Here is a 20,808-nt window from a genome sequence, read left to right on the forward strand (position 1 = left end):
AGGATAAATATTTGAATCAGTTTAGATATTAAGTAGTCCCAAAAACTGCTTCACCTTAACCTCTCGATTTAACCACTCATCCACAATTTTTGTAGTTATTAACCCAGTTAGCATGCCTACTGTCTATTCTAAATAGTTGTGCTACTGTATGCAGTATTTGAAAAAAAAATAATTGGGATTTTGTTTTGTTTTTCTGCAATATGTATTATATACATATATAAATATAACTTCAAAAGATTACTCAAAGAACTATATATAAAGATACTACTTTACGTTGGGATTATTTTGTAGTGGAGTACATCTATGTAACCCTGCTGTCCTAAGCCACCCAACCCGCTCTGAGCTGGGATAAAACCGGCAAATTTCCACATGGGAGTCGGTTGCTCTACCAAGGAGGATAAAGCTCTTGGCCTTAAGTGTCTGTTGCTGGAACAATTTATTTTAGAGGTCAAAGGACGGAGATTTACCTACACAGCAATTCACTGACCCAGCTGGTGCTCAAACTAGCGACATTCTTGCTGTGAGGTGACAACGGTACCCGCTGTGCCACCGCACGGCCTAATTAAATACAATTTAATACAATACTATTAATCTTTGTTAAAGCTACAAACTTTATAAATTTTTGCTTTAATCTTATAATCTTACACAGTTACAGGTCTTAAAACACAGTCAATAAAATCTTTCACTAAGAGTTAAACTTTGCAATGACTCCACCAATCGCATGCGTTGTGGTGCTGGGTTGTTATAATTTCTACTCAACATTGCAGATCCAATATGACTATTGCAGATTTTCACATATTCTGATATCGATTCTGAAACAATGTATTGTGCAGCTCTACTAAACAGTGTTCAAAATTCGATTAGAGCAGATTCTTTTTTTCATCTGATATTCCTGGAAAATGTACTTTTTAAAAAAAAATAGGGGTTAATAGGGTATATGCCGATCTAGTGTTGTTCTCATGCTGATAAACTTCCGGTGACCTGTTATTGTGAGTTTTTTTCCATTTTATTTGGTTCCTTTTACAGCATCAATGTTGTAATGTAATTAAAATACAATCAGTTAAACAGACTTTGGCATTCATTTAGTTGCTCAAGCGTAAAACGAGTCAAAAAGCAGTTTGCTCGCATGCACCTGTCAGAATTGGCAGGTTAGCGCAGAAGCTCCATTGAATATGCTGGGGGAAAATAAATGCTCATATTTTAAAGACATGGCGGAGGAAAATGTAATTTAATGCTACTTGTACAATCGAAGACCCACTTTATATTGGATATCATTCAGCCAGTGGAGATTGCTGATTTTTAAAGGAAACAGACCCTAAACGTGCTGATTTTGCAATTGCATTCAGTTCACCGGAAGCAGTTAACCCAGGATACTGGCAAACTAAAAGTCCTATTAGCATGCTTTGGCATATACCCTATTCGTGTGGTTACATACATCTCATTTACATAAAAACATATGATAAAAGCCTTATAAATGCTAATAATAATTTAATAGAATGTATTAAAAACATCAAATCCATTGCTTTGAATTCATATTAGCCAGCCCAGTAGCTAAATCACCAAAATGTAAAACAGTTTTCTTTAGAAGCATTCCGCTTTACTTAAACTAAGAAGCTGCTGAATGCTTGATTATGATTGGCTGATAAACATTTTAAGGCGTACAATTATTTTTAAGATATAGTAAATGCATAGCTAAAGAAGTTCCAGGCTTGTCTCCAAGCACTTTAAAGTAACATTTAACTACGAATGATTTCAGAAATTTCACAGCATACTGTAGAGCAGTTCAAAATCACATCAAACAGCTTTAGATGGGTTATATAAGAAACTAGCCCTAGACACAGGAGCAGTTTGAAGACAAAAGCCTTACAAATGTTTTGAAATGTACCATCTGTAGTGTCTTTAAATGTGGTAACCATAAGTGAAATGATTGACTCTGATCTGTTGCATAATCAAAAATTATGCATACCATTATTAATGCAGTATAAATACTTCAGCTGTGCGTTATTTTTCTAATAATTCACCTGCCCAACGTCGATTTGTTCTTATTGTCTTGAATTACGACTGCATGATATTGACAAAATTTGACATTTTAATATTTTGTTTTTATGTGATATGAATAAAATCTCACCATATATCTTGAATAACTCATTATCATGGAAATAAATCATTCATTTAGATTAATTGGGGTAATTTTGTAAGGGTGTAAATCCTGTATAAAAAATAATAAACATATTGCAAGCAAAATAATTCCAATAGAGCAATGAAAAAAAGTCAAATAAACAATGCTTTATGATTTTCCGAAGAGTCAAACATTGTTCAGGTACAGAAACTGCATAGTCTTCATTGTACTAATTAATTTTGTGCCCAAAAACATTAAACAAAAACACATGTGAATGATAAAGTTTTACTCTGTCATGCTTATACTTTGCAATGACTCCCCAAATCTTGTCTATTTTCAGCTGTTGTGCTGATATAATCCTGAACATTGCATATCCTGTGATGTGACTATTTCCGGACACACACATTGCGATATTGATGCTAAAACGATATATTGTGCAGCCCTTAAATTTAAGCAAGCTAATTACAATTACAAATCTGTTCAGCTTAAATAACTCCAATAAAAAGCTTAGCTTGAATTTCCTTCTGGTGGCCTCAGGCGATGCATTATCTTGACCAGCGTGTGTGATAAAAACCCAGCGGTAAATCCAGTTGAAGTGGAATTGTCTACAGAAGTGCTAAAGAGAATGAGATGCTGTCAGACTTAATCAGTGTGTGATTTTGGGCTGCGATCAGGCCTGTATACCGAACAGGATGAAAACACACATCTCTTTTGTAGCTGATAGCTGTGACAGTGAAGAAAGCATTATGCCTCATTAAATTTGTGTTAGCGAAACCTCATAGAGTTCAGCTGTCACACTTTCTCTAATGGTTCACAGAGGCCTAATGGTCAATTGTGGTTTAATTCCTTTTCATTCCATTATTTCTTCTTATTGTTATACATAGCCATCAAAAGGGGTTATTAGGTGATTAAAAATGACCTCAGATGCTTTGAAATGTTTCAGCTGAAGTGAGTTTTTTTTTTTCATTGTCTTCTTATTTACGTATGCATATGCGGAAAGGAATAGGCAATATTGTCAGCAGCTGGAGAAAGCTTTCAAGACCCAGAAAATAACCTGGCAGGTAAGTGATGTCCAATTTGAGATGTAGAAATGTCCAGTAAGGTTTGCAATTTATTTGTTGCTTGTAGGAATATATTTTGTTTGTCAGAAACAAGGTTCATTAGGAGTGGATGTCAGTGAACAAAGAGACTTTTTAGACCGGCATGTGCATTTATCCTGGTGTTCAGACAAAATCTGATCAAGGTTCACTTTAATTTGGCACTGGTAAAGAGGACAGAAGGTAAAGAAATATTCTATCTGTCTATCTGTCTATCTATCTATCTATCTATCTATCTATCTATCTATCTATCTATCTATCTATCTATCTATCTATCTATCTATCTATCTATCTATCTATCTATCTATCTATCTATCTATCTATCTATCTATCTATCTATCTATCTATCTATCTATCTATCTGTCTAGATGTAGTGTAAAATTGATTTTAGTCTATCTATCTTATCTATCTATCTGTCTTTCTGTCCATTCATCCATCCATCCATCCATCCATCCGTCTGTGCATCCGTCCGTCCGTCCAACCGTCCATCTGTCTACCGTAGATGTAGTGTAAAACTGATTTTAGTCTATCTGTCTGTCTGTCCGTCCGTCCGTTCATCTCTGTCTGTCTGTCAGTCTGTCTCTGTCTATCCATCTATCCATCCATCCGTGCATCCAACAACTATCTATCTATGCATATTTGTCTGTCAATCCATCCGTCCGTCCACTTGTCTGTAAGTCGATATAATCTGTCTATTGCTCTATCATTTAAACTATATATATTATGATCCGGAACCATTGCAGTGCAATTCTTTTCTTTTAACTTTTCCTCTTTTTTATTAAAGGCCTGTTTTCAGCATGAAGTTGTTCACTGCCTTGCCATTAGCCTTCTCCTACCACACACTGAGCCATCAATCAAAGGTAAGAATATCAATTTCCTTGACTCGAATATACAATAAGTGGCATTCTTGCTCCTGCTCTCCTGGTTGCTTTATTCAGAAACGCAGTACTCAATAGTCTGTCTCTCCCTAATCTTTATGTCGTGAGTCAGAGCAGAATGAGATAATTTAGTCTAAAATGTTCAGCCAAGGCAGATGGCATGGGAATTGTTTGTGAGGATAGTCATGATCCAGTATACGTTTCTGACTCTATCTAATTATCAGGGTTTTATGATTTCTGCTCTAAAATGTGTACTTTTTCTATTGAACACAACACATCTTATATTTAATATAGATTTTTAAGGAACTTTTTATCTGTTTAAACATGTCTGCCTCAATATAATTAGATGAAAAAAATGACTCTTGCTATCTTCATTAGTTTCAAAAACTGATTTCTTTACACCTTGAAAATGCATCATTGATATATTGGATATATTACTGTTCAGCTCCATGCTAAAATGTGTATGCCTTAGCAAACTGTTTTCTCAAATGTCTGATAGCTGAATTGTAAGCTAACCCGTACTGTTTGATGTGGACGGCCCTTTGCTGCTGGATATACTGTTGCCTTAACAAGAAGAACAATTTACATTTAAAGTTTAATGTAAATCTAGTATTAAAATTTTTTACTTAAACTTTTAATTACTCCTGCGTGTGTTGTTTTGGTTATATTCTGGATTCAACAAAAGTAAAATTTTCACCTTCTGTCTTTGATATTAGGTAAAAAATAAAAAACTGAACATACCACAGGTACAGTAGAATCCAAAATTGAAAGGGGACCTATTATGCCCCTTTTTAAAAGGTGTAAAATAAGACTCTGATGTCTCATAAGTGTGTATGTGAAGTTTCAGCTTAAAATACTACATAAATAATGTTTTATAACTCTTTGAAACTGCCCCTTTTAGGCTTTGATCCTAATTTTGGCATTTTGGTGACTGTCACTTTAAATTCAAGTGAGATTGTGCTCTTTTCAAAAGAGGGCGGAGCTACAAATGCATCTGCATAGTGGCAGATTCAAAAACAAGACTAACGTTCTATGCATATGGGGAGGAGATCATCACTAATGGGCGGGGCTTACCCACTCTGATGACAATGTCAATCAAAGTGTTTCTGCAGGCTGCTTTTATTCAGTATGATCAACTTTAAACATTTTTCAGGTTCAAGACAGCCTGGAGTACTTTTTTGAAATTCTTAACAGATTTGTGTGTGTTGAGCATCAGTTAAGACGATGTTAGCAGCTACTTGTTTTAATTGTGGTGAAAACTGGATAATATGGAGCTTTTGTCAGCTAATTTCATCTTCTAGGTTTAAAATAATTTTTTGGGCCAGGATCAAAATCTGTGACGTACCGCAAATCTGCTAGTGAAGTGATGACGTGTCGGTGTCTCATTACTCATAGCGGAGTTTTCTTATCCTATGAGAAGTCTCTGCTTCTTAATTATTCATGAGAGCATGTGCTTTATAAAAGGCAGGCGGACCTACCAAGCTGTGAGACCCAATGACTGAGTCAGACCGCATCTGTGCATGACACGAGTTGTATATGTTTGTTTTGTAATAGGCATTTTTGTGTGGAGATCTGTACGAGAAATGGAGAATGGCGGACTTTGTCTTTTATCAGTTGAGTTTGTAAGCATTCAGACACATCGCTTATATCGTGCTGCTGTGTACGCCTATGTTTAAAATCCTATAGATTGGTTGGAATAGACAAGGGCAACAGACCTGCTGCACTGCTATCTACTGTGTCTCAATTCAGACCCGGGGACTGAGGAGCAGAGACAGTTAACAATGGAACTTTTTATAAATTAAGGAGCAGAGACGGTTAACAATTGAACTTTTTATAATTGAAGTTTATAAAAACTAAAATTAAAAGTTAAACAAACAAATTGATATTTGTTGAGAATTTTAAACTTAAAAGTTTAAAAGAGGTTTTTGCTCTTCCACAAGCACGCTGCTGGACTTCAGGATGGTGGAAGTCTCCCATTCTCAGAAAAACGGTGATTGCCCCACTGCAATTACAGGTCATTTGTTCATTTAGCAGATATAAAAAAGTCAATATCAAGTTTTTATAAAAAAAAAAAAAAAAAAGATAATCTTGAGCGTGACGGCTTACATGATGAAAAAAGTTGTGAAGAGTTTGACAGTTTAAGTGAGAGTCGACAGTTTTGATCAACAAGCCATATTCAGTTAGCTGTTGCACAAACTACAGACAATTGTACCTTCTGTTTGCTTACTTGTTTGGTCAAATTAATAAGAAATTCCAATCTGATGTGAACTGGAAGCTAATTGTTTAGAAATCTGAACTTATAGTTTCGAAAAAACATTAAAGAATTGAGCCAAAGCGATTGAGAAAAACTTTAAATCTACACCTGCCATGGTCCAAATGTCCTTCTCAGCATTTAATAATGCCACCCAGAATAACAATACACACCTGAATGCTTTCAATCAGCAGGAAAAAAGTAATTCTTGCAAAAAATGCATAGAAATAAGGTCCCTGGTAGTTATAACTCTGATAACACAGCAGTGTGTTTCTTTGGTTATCGCTTTACTTGATAAGAAGCAAAGGTCTCAGCTGGACCTTTTCTTCACCAGTCTCAGCGAAAAGGTTAAAGCAGTTTGCTGGAACGCTGATACCCTTTAACATGAGTTTTCTTTGCTTGTGGCTCTTGATTAGCCTTTTCTTCCTTACAAAATTCACTGTTTGTTGCAGTATTCCAAAAAGGAATTTAAAATATCAGTGTCCAGCTATTTATTCCAAATTATTGTTCATGACGAATAAAAGAAAGCTCTTTATTATCAAACAGTATATTCAAGCAATGCCTCAACAACTATAATGAATAGAGCTGCGTCTGTTTGATTATGAAACATAATAAAGAATGACATTTAATCAACGTTTCCGGATTTTAACACAACAATTAAAGTGAAATTGCTTTGCAGAGTGTTTGTAAATCCTGTTAGATGGACTGCTCTTTTCAGCACTCTGCTGATGTGACATTTAGGGTAATCAATAAAATTGCCACACTGATGTTGAATTGTATTACTGAAGAAAACGACAGCATTTTCTAGAATAGCAGGCTATTGATAAGTAATTCAAAGCCTTCTGTAAAAACAATCAATACACCTAAAGACTATAAAGGTATACTATTTAATAACTTTCATTTTGTTTCTGTTGGAAGTCACTTTATGTCTACTTTATATAAATGAATTATTTTTTTTATACTTACAGACACACAGTAATGTATAAAAATACATTTTACTCTGACTTGTCCATTCAGCTTGTAATACTGTACACGTCCTTGCACTCTGTGGGTCAGATTTAATATTGTAATTTTTTTTTCCTCTCAAAATTTGTCTCTCTGTTCAAAGTCTTTCTTTTTTTCAATTTAATTATTTAATTAGAATTCAAGCCCGCTGTCTCACATGCAAATGACATATTTTATTAATAATAATGATATAGAAACCCCAACTTCTCCTTTATTACCAGATTATTTGAGGAGCATTCATTCGCAGGTTTAATAAAAAAGATAAATCATAGAGTGTCTGTGAAGTATCCACTGCTCCCAAATGAATAAGTAGGGAACATATCATTTATACAAAACCTGACAAAAGTCTTGTGGCTTATCCAAGTTTAAGGAAAAAATAATAACTGGACTTCTAGTTGACCATTTGGTATCAGAAGTGGCTTATATGAAAGGCAAAGGCCTATAGATTACACTTATTGTAACGTTTATCATGATCATGATTTTTAATTCAATAGGACCGTAAGATGTGACTTTGCTTAAACAAAAGTCTTGTCACTCAAGAGAAATAATGTTCAGTATAGAATATAAAGTCATGGTGCAGTGAAAAAGAATGACTATTGTGTAAGACTCCCATGAGCTTGGACGACTGCATCCATACATCTCTGCAATGACTCTAATAACTTATAATTAGTAGTCTGGAATGGCGAAGAAAGCGTTCTTGCACTCCCAGAGTTCATTAAGGATTCTTTGGATTTGTGTTCGATGCCTCCTACTTCATCTTACCCAAGACATGCTCAATAATGTTAATGTCTGGTGACTGGACTGACTAATCCTGGAGCACCTTGACCTTCTTTGCTTTCAGGAACTTTTATGTGGGGGCTGAAGTAAGAGAAGGAGCGCTATCCTGCTGAAGAATTTGCCATCTTATGTGGTTTGTAATGGAAAGGGCAGCACAAATGTCTGCTGATGTTGCCATTCACTCTGCAGATCTCTCAGACGGCCCCATACTAAATTTAACCCCAAACCATGATTTTTCCTTCACTAAACTTGACTGATTTCTGTGAGAATCTGGGGTGGTCCATGCGGGTTCCAATGGGATTATTCTTTTCAAAAACCTTTTGCAACTTTTCCAAATGATCAACTAGAAGTCAAGTTATTATTTGTTGCTCTTAAAACTGACAATAAGACTTTTGTCAGGTAGTGTACAAAACATGTTTTTATTTTATTTTATGTTTAGTTAGTCTTTGTTTTTGGTCATTATTTTCTGTTAATTATTCTGTAAACTTTTGTCTATTTCTTATCCATATATACCATTTTTTACTATTTAAAATTTTCCATTGTTTCAACATGGTCCCTAGGCCTAAAATTCCATGTAGGCTTGCTTTTGGTATAAACATAGATAGATAGATAGATAGATAGATAGATAGATAGATAGATAGATAGATAGATAGATAGATAGATAGATAGATGGATGGATGGATGGATGGATGGATGGATGGATGGATGGATGGATGGATGGATGGATGGATGGATGGATGGATGGATGGATGGATGGATGGATGGATGGATGGATGGATGGGTAAGTGGGTGGGTGGGTGGGTGGATGGATGGATGGATGGATAGATAGATTGATTGATTGATTGATTGATTGATTGATTGATTGATTGATTGATTGACCTAAATTAACCTAAATTTTTTTAATCATTTGCGTTTAGCATTTATTCCTGATGTCTTTTACCAAGACAGATCTGCAACTCAACAGATTTTTTTTTCCCTCTTCCCATCCTTTCTTTTTTCATACAAAAGCATGTAACAAAAAAAAAAACATCTCTTGCAAGTTCCAAAAATCTATTCATTGATTTTTGCGGGTGTCATCATCACACAACGCTCGTCATGCTTATAAAAGTAGACAATCCAATGCAGTTCATTGGTAGATGGGATTATTCAGACTTGATCACTTCGTTTTCAGCTCACACAGACATTACACTTGTCAAAATTATTATTATTATTATTATTACTTATGTATTATCATGTTTTTAAAATAATTTTAATAAAAACTGCAATATTAAGAATGATTTGTAGAGTTTTGATAGTTGCAACCTAACTTCATGAAATGACACTAAAATTGGGGGAAAACACATTTATGCACAAAATAAGTGCCATGAAGTGCAGTGTTCACATGCCATATTTATTAAATCAATTAATTATTAAATCTACTGGCAATAGAATGCACAGGATTGTGGATCATCAAAGGTAGTGAGGGATAGATTCTATTTAAAAAAATAAGATGAAAAAATAGGAGACAGGAAGTGAAGCTGGAGCTGGCAATGCTTTGATACCTTTCCACCTAATAGTACATCCTTCAAATGCAGCATTTTCCATTTTTTCAATACAGCCAATAGATGCCTATCAAGTGCACCTCACACATACAGTACTAAAAAGTGAAGTCAAAACAGTTTGATCGCCCCCTGGTGACTGGATGAATTACATGACATAAACTATAATGCAGGGGCCGGTGTCCTGCAGATTTTAGTTTCAATTTGCTTCAACAGACCTGCCAGAAAGTTTCTAGTATATCTAGTAGAAGCTTGATTAGCTGCTTCAGGTGTGCTTGATTAGGGTTGGAGCTAAACTCTCCAGAACACCGGCACTCCAGGACAGAGCCAGTTCATTCATTTTCTTGTCAGCTTAGTCCCTTTATTAATCCGAGTCGCCACAGCGGAATGAACTCCAGCAAGTTTTTACGCAGTGGATGCCCTTCTAGCCGCAACCCCTCTCTGGGAAACATCCACACACACATTCACACACACACTCATACACTACGGACAATTTAGCCTACCCAATTTACCTGTACCGCATGTCTTTGGACTGTGGGGGAAACCGGTGCAAACTCCACACAGAAACACCAACTGAGCCGAGGTTCAAACCAGCGACCCAGCGACCTTCTTGCTGTGAGGCGACAGCACTATTACGCCACTGCCTCGCCCGAGCCAGTTCACGTAAATGAATAAAACCTGATCTAAACTAAAAAATGTTATATTTTTCGCAAATATGGTTTCTGTTATTTTGGGTATTTTCTCATGACTCTGATTTAGGTTCAGTGGTTTGCAAGGACATTTTAGTCATACTTTCTACTGTAGAAGTAGAATCCTTCTACTTCTATACAAATTAGCATTAATAATAGTTATAACACTATTAAACAATCGAAGAAACTGGATACCACATGCACCTTATATTTATATGTGTGGCTCTGAAATAAAACTGAGCCGCAGAGTACAGTCAACAAATATAAATTAAAGAGAAATGTAAAGGGATAGTTCAGCCAAAAAAGAAAATTTAGTCACTATTTACTACCCCTCAAGTGTTTTCGAACCTTTATTAGTTTCCTTTTCTGTCAACTCAAAAGAAAATATTTTGAAAAATGTTGGAAACCAAATAATTAAAAAAAAAATACTATTAAAGTCAATGGTTATAGGTTTCTAACATTTTTCAAAACATTTTCTGTTGTGTTCATCGACAGAAGAAAGAAACTCACAAAAGTTTAATGCAAAGAGTAAGTTAATGATGAATTTACTGATGACAAATTAAAATTTTTGAGTGAACAATTTAAGTGAAATCAGCATATAAACAGAAACCCATAGTTTTATCATAAAATTAACTATCACACATATATAGAGTAGAAAAAACAACACTAGACCTTTCTTTTAATTTTTTACACACTAAATATTCAGCTGGCAGAAATAGCATATTCCACCCTAAATATTTAAGGAAATTAAAAGGTTTATCACTAAACAAAACAGTGGAAAAGGCTTCATTATGCTTAAGTCCCTGAGCAATGCTTATCCACTGAGCCACTGAAGGAATTATGGTCGATATCCACTGCAACAAAATGCACTTGCAAGCAAAATTTAGCACTGTTAGCAATAGATGGATACCTGAGGGAGGTCTTGTGAAGGTCTCAATAGGCAGATCATGGGTTTACAAAATTACCTGATCAAGGGATTTTTCAAACAACAACATAACATGTGACTGAACTGCTTCATTTGGGAAATAAAGTAGTGGCAAATGTCTGCTTGAACCATGTTAATTTAAAAAGTAAGTCATCTGTAATGATACTTTAAAGGGGGTGAAGTATCAAATTATTTTATCAATTATGGTTTTGGTAAAAAAAAAAAAAAAAAAAAAAAAATATATATATATATATATATATATATATATATATATATATATATATATATATATATATATATATATATATATATATATAGTTTGCTTGCCTCAGTTTATATGTTCCCCTGTATTCTTATTTAAAACATGTAGTTACACAATACATATATTTCTTTCTTTTTTTTGTTAGAGAATAATTAATATTTTTTAACAGTTGTAAACAAAACATGAACCATTTTACAATGACATGTATAGTCATGCAATGATCTTATAAAATATTTATTTGTTGTTTATAAAATAACAAAAAGTTTTCTAAATTTAGTTATGAATTACTTTTACAATTCTGACATACTTAAACCTCTGCAGAAATGTTGCTTACAGTATGACATATACATATAAATATGAATTAAATATGAGTTAAAGCCTTTAACATATTTGTTTGTTTTTAACTAGCTTTGGAAATGTTAACATAAATTTCCTGAAAAGTCTCCTAGCTTTCTTCAGGAGCCATGGCTGCAATTGAAATGGTGTGCATGTTATAGGAGTACGCTACAAAGGGAGAGCAGTTTTTAATCTGAAGATTGTTAAACTACAATGTAATGAAAATAACTTTGAACGCAAATTGCATGTGAACAAGGCGACGTGAAGTTTTCAATCATTCAGATTGGATGGTGAAGTGAAAGGAACAGGGCATGTGGGAGAAAAAAATATAGTTGCTGCTACACAAGCTTGCAATTTGCGATTGTCGTTTACTGTGATTTCAACAGTAAAGAACTGAAAATGCATTAGGAAATCTGTCACCTGGTTAACAGTAAGTTTCTTTAATGTAGATAGTGGATAACCATAAACTGATTTTTCCAGAATTCCCTGCATGACACTTTTCACTTTTTATGCTCTATTTTTGTTGTTCTTTTGGTTTATTTTTTTCAGCAGTTATTTATACTAAAATTTTTATATTACATCTTATTTTGATAAATAATGTTTTCATTAATTTTTTGAGGTTTATTAATGAATAAACTAATTTCAACAGTTCACACTTATGCTTACGCTTATGATTCATTATTAAGCGTGTTTGGCATGCTGTCGGGGGAGAGAGCCCTGAGCTCATAAAGTCCTCGACCCTAAGGCTCCCTCCCGTTGCAGGCTGAGAGGGGAGTTTGAGCTCAGGTAGATCGTGAAAACTAAACAGATAGAGACTGCTCTTGAGATATAACTACTGTAATAGCACATTCAAGATGCCTATTTTGATTTAATCATTTGACTTAAGTTGTCTGTTTTTGACCGATGGGAGGAAACCCATGTGAGCATGAGAAGAACTTGTAAACTCCACACAGAAACGTCTGCTGGCTTAGTAGGACCAGTGACATTCTTGCTGTGAGGTGCCAGTGCTAACCAGTGGGTCACCGTGCCAACCAACTAAGAAAAGAGGAGTAGAAGTGTAGGGGGAATTCTTCAAAATGAAGATGGCTGTGATCTTGAACTCAATTCTAAAAACCTCAGCTGCCATTTTCTACCATAAATTTGACAGATTTTTGGATATTTGGATTTGAGAAACAAAAAATTGCTAAACCATGTCACTGTAAACCATGTCACTTACAATTTTAGTTGGTAAATAATGGGAAATGCACCAACCCAAAAAGTTAAGGTAACTCAAACAATTTGAGGAAACTGATTGCAACAAACCATTTAAGTTCAAAAACTAATCCTAATGAGTACTGTGAACTTACTCAGTTTAAGTTGGAGTAATGAGGTATTTGAATAACTCATTACCTTCAACACTGCGTTCAAAACTCTTTTCAAATGAGTAGAATAAAATTTCAGTACACTTTGAGTTAACTACACTCATTTTATTTGATAAAGTTGACTGTTGGGTTTTACAGTGTATAGCTGCAGAACCATGAAACATCCCCAGCAGTGTATACGAGTTCTCTCGGACATACTACATTAATTGTATAGAATTGTGGAGTGGATTTTGCAGCATTGCTGTATTATCGCAGCAGGCAGCAGACATCCTGCCCAGTGCGAACAGCATAGCGTTTTGATTGTAAAGCGCATTTTAGAGCGAATCCAAGGTGGCAATTTCACTGGCAAATTAAAGAGAATATGTGGAGGTGTAGGAAGAGGGAAGCCTGGTGGAAGGATGTTTTCGAGAAATGCCTTTTGTGTGTCATCCTTTCTCTTCATGTAATACAAGATTATCTTGCTGACATAATAGGGGCTCAGTCGGTGCCCTATTCATTCTCACTTGGTGACGATAAGCTGTTATCGCAAGACACACTTTATCCATTCTCTCAGCAGCAGGACCCACACATTCGCTATAATCTTCCTAGGTAGTAGCTCATGATGTTGATGCTTATGGCTTTGACTATGGCATTAGTTTATGGGAAAGAGCTGTAAAAGCTTTTCTGTGCTTCAGACTGATCTTTCATCATGTGGATGAACGGTACTTGAAACCTTCTTCCTTGAAAATCTACACTACATGTTGTTCAGTTATTGTTCAATAAATGCATCCAGGCCATTCCTGAGGTGGATAGAAACAGATACACTCAACAACCTTGATTCAAGACAGGAAATCTAAAAGTTAAATGTGATCATCTTTGTGGAGTAATTTCCTTGATTTATTTTCATCCAAATGGCACTAGCCGTGGCATGCTAAGTGCCTGGTTTTCTTTTTCCTTTTTGAGATAAATCTGTTTTGAGGGGAACACATCAAACCGCGCTCCATTAATTTGCACTAAATACAAAATCTGTTTCTATGGAGACCGGATGACTTTGGCCACTCTCTATGTGCTTCAGTTTCAGACCATTTTCATGGTTAGGTCGCTGGCTGCCACCAGCATTCACCAAGTGACTGAACAAACTGAGAGCTTTTCATGTTTATGTCAGATTTCAGTGAGCAGGCTTGTTATTTTAGGATTGGATATTGTTAGAGGATTACGGAAGTGTCAAAAACATCAACCTGTTGCTGGGCTGGGAAAATGTTAAAATTCATGGATTCACTGTTCCCAGGGGATGTAGGTGACCTTTTATACACAGCCACACAACTAGGGAATAATCATATACAATATATATTAAATTCCCCCCAGTGATGGGTTGCGGCTGGAAGGGCATCTGCTGCGTAAAACATATGCTGGATAAGTTGTCGGTTCATTCCGCTGTGGTGACCCCGCAATAATAAAGGGATTAAAGAAAATGAATTAATGAATGAGTATATATTACTGTTATTATTATAGTTATCCCACATCTCAAAGAAATGTTATGAAATCATGCAGACTAAAAGATTGTTCAGCTTTTAGTGTTTGCTCCTGTGCTCAGAGGGTCAGATTTAATGTTAAAATGATGAGTTCAGATGCAAGAAACTGTTAAATGCTTAAATGATATGTTATAGATGCACATTTTTATAAATATCCTATGTTTATGTTCAGTTATTTCACTTTAAAGGCAACGAAAAGAACTTACTCATCACTATAAAAGTAAAATTAAAGATCCGTTTGACAAAACCTCTCAATGCAAACACTTTTTTTTTAAATGCACTACATTAATGCAAACAAATTAATAAAACATGCAGCATTTTCTCACAACACAAACAATTTTTGAAAACACTGCATTTTCAACAACACTTGCAAATAGTATAATGTAAAATAAATATATACATTAGTAGCAAATACATTTGCAAATAGTTCAGCTTATTAAAATTAATAGCTAATATAATAAATAGAATGAGCTATCAAATCTCATTAGCCGTTTTCCACTGTATAACCAACACAATCTCACGGCAATTCGTAACTTTTAGATTTAGTAGCTAATTCACATGAATTCGTACGATCTAATTCGTACAATTTAGTACGATTTACTCATCCCCCAATGACGGTTGGGTTTAGGGGTGAGGTTAGGTGCCACGCCTCCTTTTTAAAATCGTACAATTTCGTACGACTGAACTCGTAAAAATTCGTACGAATCAGCCACTAAACTGGCAAAACTTAAAATACTTATGTTTTCTCATGAGATCAGGCTGGTAAAACTTACACATTCTGATTTAAGAGCAATGAATGAATCTCTCATTTATTTAGATTTGTGTTATTACTATAAATAACAGGTGTCACTTTAAAAATGCACACGTAATGGAAGCACTTGAATGCTTTCCTAGCTTTTTATGCTCATTTAAGACGAAATTAGTTGTGTTTGAAAAAAAAAAACAGCAAGATCAACATTTTTATATGTTATTATTATTAATTATGTGTATATGTCTGTTTAAACACGCACCCAAAACCCAGACATTTTTACTCCGCTTCAAATCGTGTGCACAGAAACCGTTAGGGAAGCAGCGTCTATTTATCAGTATGGAGCGCATCAGCTGACAGTCATGCACATGCATTATATGACTGTTTTGAGGATTGTATAGGAGTGGCGACAGCATCTGTAATAAAAAGAAAAGGGAATCGCGCCGTTTTTTATATTTATTCGTAAGTGTTTTTATGTTTTTATTCCTAAACAAAGCAAAAGCACAGAACAGACTCATATTTAAGAGCAAGGGGCGGCCCCTGGTGGTTCGGCAGTATAGGGTTGCGTATGGGGAGGCTCAGCTCTTCAGAGAAAGACTGAAAATATGGGACAAATACGGGAAACAGCATTACATTTGATTATTCAATTACTGAAAAATGCTAGACTCCTAGAAAAAACAGTAAAACGCTGTTTATTTAATTTGTACATTTTCTTTGTTGAATTTATCTACGCTTGTAGATTGATTATTATATTTTATGCACTTCCTTAATCACGCCAATCAATTTAAAATGATAAATTCTTCCCAAATAGTTATACAACTCATTGAAATTATATTAATATCGCAATATATATCGCGGAATAAATAAATATCACAAGGTTAGGTTTTTCTAATGTCGTGCAGCCCTAGTGTTTGTGTTGTGAGGATTTCCAGCTGTCAAGTGATGACAATGTTTTCTTGATTTTCTGGTGTTTTTTGTAACTGTGTGTGTTTTCTTAAATTGCAACACATTAAGCTCTCTCAGCCATGATAAGAGATGGAGAAAAAAGTTAATTTTAGAGGAAAATATCAAATATCAATGAGGTTTTTGCATAAACTCTTCAAATATTTTTTTTTTCTGTAATGTCTTATTTATTTATGATATGGAGAATTTAAATGCAAAAGCCTCTAAGTGGAGTCTAATAGTTTTGTAAAACAAATGCTGGATTAGTTGGTGGTTCATTCCGCAGTGGCGACGCCTGTTTAATAAAGAAACTAAGCCGAAATTAAAATGTATTAATTAATTTTACTTTAAAGGCAATTAAAAAAACTATTTATCTTCATAACAACGAAATGACTGATCCTACACACGAGTCAGAGAAAAATGCTCATTTTAAATCTAAATTGTCATCTGAACTTCATATATATATATATATATATATATATATATATATATATATATATATATATATATATATATATATATATATATATATAAGTTTTTAATTTTAGAGGTGCACTCACTCAGAAAACAGGTTATATTTAGTTCTGGTTTTAGAGACTTTCTTCGGTACACGCTAAATCCCTCTTTGCAGGCAGATTTACGCATGACTCTTAATACTTGAGAGCGCAGGCGCATCAATTTGGCATATAGGAGCCAAACCTCGCATGGGCTCTCCATTTGCGCACAGGAAGCGCAGGAGAGGAAGTATCACCGGATCACCATATAAACCCCATTCACGAAAGTATTCGTCAAAATTGGACACCTGCGATTCAAAAATGATTTGATATCATGTCTGACGCCACATTAACTCCCGTTGTAAAGTTTCTGGGCGACTCTCCGGAGCGCAGCAACACGAGCGCCGTACCCGAGCATCCACACTTGCATTCGGGCATCATCATCGCCACCGTTTACGCGCTCCTTATCACCGCTGGACTAATAGGCAATGTGACGCTAATTAGGACGTTTTGCATTGTCAAATCCATGCGCAATGTGCCTAATCTGTTCATGTCGAGTCTCGCTCTCGGTGACGTGCTGCTGCTGGTCACCTGCGCGCCCGTGGATGCCAGCAAGTTCCTGGCGGATGAGTGGCTCTTCGGGCGGATGGGTTGCAAACTCATCCCGTTCATCCAGCTGACTTCGGTTGGAGTGTCGGTGTTTACCCTCACAGCGCTGGCAGCGGACAGGTATTCAATATAGGTTTACATTATAAACGCGTTAATGGTTTAGAAATTAGAAACTTAATTTTGTTTTAACCCTCAGAATGCAATCAGAATCTGTTTTTGAATTTTGCTCTTAGAAGTTAAGTAACGTTATTTTAGTCAAATGTTTTTTTTCTTCTCTAAATTAGCAGCTTCTCATTAATTAATCGGTGTGCAGAATTTTTAAATAATATTTTTGCCTACATTTTTTTCTCCCTTTCTGTAAAGTGCCTTCTATATTACACATTACAATTGCTCCGAAGATAGCTTCTAAAATTCTAAATATAAAAACCGAACTGGAATTAATGGAATATAATAAATGTACTTGGTTAATGTAAAGCATCAAATTATTAAATTATTGCTCAAAAATGTTCATTTTAAAATGAAAAAATGGTCAATGTCTAAAAGGTCAAAGTTTCTAAGGTATTGTGTTCAAATATATACTAATTAACTAAATTTACAAAAAAATGAATAAAATAAAATACAAAAAAGATTTATTAATAAAAATGCTGAGTTCCACATGATTCCTTCATGTCCCAACACAAAATAAAAAAAAAAAGTTAACTTAATTAAACTTAATTTTTACCAATTTAAGTGGATTGGACATAAAATAATCAAGTTGTCCCCAATAAAAACATGAATTGTGTTAATTCAGCTCTTTTTAAAATAGCAGCAGCACTTTTTATGTGTTTTTAATGTTCAAATATGCAAATGAACTAAAATCATTGCAAAAAAATTTAATGGGAAAATGTTAGACACATTATACAACATTTCTGTCACTAATAAATCTTAATGTTAATGTCTGAGCTAACTTCCTTTCATGCATCAAAAATGTATGCATCTCTTTTGTGTCAAAACAGAACAAAGTCTGAATGTGTAATGAGGGTAAATGTCATTTTCATAACTAATTCTTTAAGTGTTAATTATCAAGAAGCTCCATGAAATAATCACTCAAGCAGTCCACAAAGCACTAATGCAATGTTTCTGCAATGACGGGGAATCAGTTAAATGGAACATTAGCTTTCACAATTGATTAGCTCTTAAATAGCAGGAAGAAATTGAAATGTGAAAGTCATTAATTACCTTCAAAGTCTGTCACTTAATTATAGGATTTGTGATCAATCTTGTTCTTCTTAAAAATACTTTAACTACTTCTTACATCTACATAACACATTAGACATTAGATTAGATAAGTCTATTTAAACAAATATAGCTACAAAACAGTTTGTGGTTGTTAAATGGCAAATTAAACAAAAAGGCTGTAAATTTGTGTTTAGTAAAGTGAAGTGAGTCTTGTCAAGTGTGGTTTTGCCCATCCTTGAAATTGGTCCTCTGCTTTTAAACCATAGAAGTGCACACACACTGAGCATACACCCAGAGCAGTGGGCAGCTATTGCTTCCAGCACCAGGGGAGCAATTAGGGGTTAGGTGCCTTGACTGAGTATTGAAGATGGAGAGAGTGCATTTACTCTAGCTTCAATTTTTGCCGGGACCAAGAATCAAACCTGCAACCTTTCAATTACAAGTCTAACTACCTAACCATTAGGCTGCACAGCCATCCAGGTTGATAATGTTTATAATTATTACAAGTCAGTGTGAGATTAACCAAATAATTAGATAAAGATGGTTAGGGGTTTGTAGATGAATAATCTGGGTTTCCATCATAATCGATTAAAAAAGAAATTTTTCAGTAATGATATGGACACATCTATTTGTGATCTTCTGTGACAAGTCAACATGTAAAATATAAGCCTGTATACAAAAAGATTATAAAAATATACTTAAAAAGTACTTTTAAAAATCCCAGTACACTACTGAAAGCATATCATCATCGTATCATTTTTAATTATGAGGTCGTTGCATCAAAATAAAAAACACATGATGCTGTGAAAACCCAGCAAAATCTAACATGTTTGTCATTTATGACAAGCTGAGTGTATAATTTCAAGCCATTTCTGCTTTATCAAATTAATAACTTCTATTCTGTTCTGAGGTCAACATCTGTATTTGTCCTCCGCATGCACCAGGCTTCAATTTTCTGCCTTCTTGGTCTGTCTGTTCTTCTGAGGTAGTATGTGAGCAGCAGATGAATGGAAATGGAGAAATAGCATGGCTAATGATGTAGAAAAATGAACCGCTTCCTCTGCCTGTTAGTGTTGATGCTAAATCACTCAAGAGTAACAAGCGCACCTCCAGAGCAATGGATCAATTTTGGGTCAAGACGTTCTAGATTTAAAAAAAGAACCAGTTCATTTTGGGGTGATGGGGTTGATAAAAAAACTTAAGATGTCAGTGGTTACAGGTTTTAAAACATTTTTCGGAATAACATCTCAGCATTCAACAGAAGAAAGAAACTCAAGGTTTGAAACCACTTGAGAGTAAATAACTAATGAGTAAAATTATTTTTTGGGATGAGCTACCCCTTTAAGAGTCTTCAAAGTAACAGGGCATAAGGTTTGTCAGATTTTCATGAGTCATTTCCAGTATTTGTATGTCTTTCCTTGACATTGTCAATTTGCTCACAGAGGGCTTGCAGGGCACTGTTCCTTGAAAAGCTGCTTCCGAACAGCATGTAACCTGTATTGAATTCATATTGAATTCATGTTCAAATGCATGTGATCCAAATTAAATGTGACGTACAGGTATAACAAAAATAGAATGTCTAAATGGGTCTAAAGAAAAAGGCAGGTCCAGGTTATATGTGGTGTGAATCTGATTAGCATTGGAGAGGCTTTTAGGTGGACAGATGGCAGATGGTACTTTAAATCAATCATTATATAGACAGTATACATTCACTTACAGAATAACCTCTGGTATCACCTGGGTTTTCTGGAATTGATGGTCACAACCCAACCATGACCATTTCACAAGAAAGTACAATACTGCTTGCCCAGTTTATAGCTTTGGTAGCTTTGTAGCTTTGGTATCTATTATTATTATTATTTTTATTTTTTTAAAATATTATTAATAATGGATCCCAAAGAAATTTTGAAACATTCATATTTAAATACTAAGTGTGACATGGTGTGTGTGATAGCAGCAGATGATTGGAAATGGAAAAATAACACTGGTTAGTCAAAGTATTTTCTGGTCAGTCAAAGTATTCAAGTATCTGGTCAATCTCACTCTCA

The 20,808-nt window shown here is 34.8% G+C and overlaps 1 protein-coding gene across 2 annotated transcripts in view; it reads left to right on the forward strand.

Moving 5' to 3' along the window:
• The window catches only part of grpr (gastrin-releasing peptide receptor), a 65,075-nt gene that overhangs the window by 23,957 nt on the left and 20,310 nt on the right, over positions 1-20,808 (forward strand). The window contains exon 2 of one of the 2 annotated variants that reach the window (XM_073916847.1): positions 4,001-4,076. Coding sequence is in view for 1 of the 2 variants with exons in the window: in XM_690581.8 (XP_695673.2) it covers positions 17,268-17,662 (395 nt within the window). In the remaining variant the exon portion in view is untranslated. Of the gene's footprint in view, positions 1-4,000; positions 4,077-17,154; positions 17,663-20,808 lie in introns of those variants that run through there. The other variant, XM_690581.8, reaches the window with a different exon arrangement.

The sequence above is a fragment of the Danio rerio genome, chromosome 11, assembly GCF_049306965.1.
Source record: "Danio rerio strain Tuebingen ecotype United States chromosome 11, GRCz12tu, whole genome shotgun sequence".
NCBI lineage: Eukaryota > Metazoa > Chordata > Actinopteri > Cypriniformes > Danionidae > Danio > Danio rerio.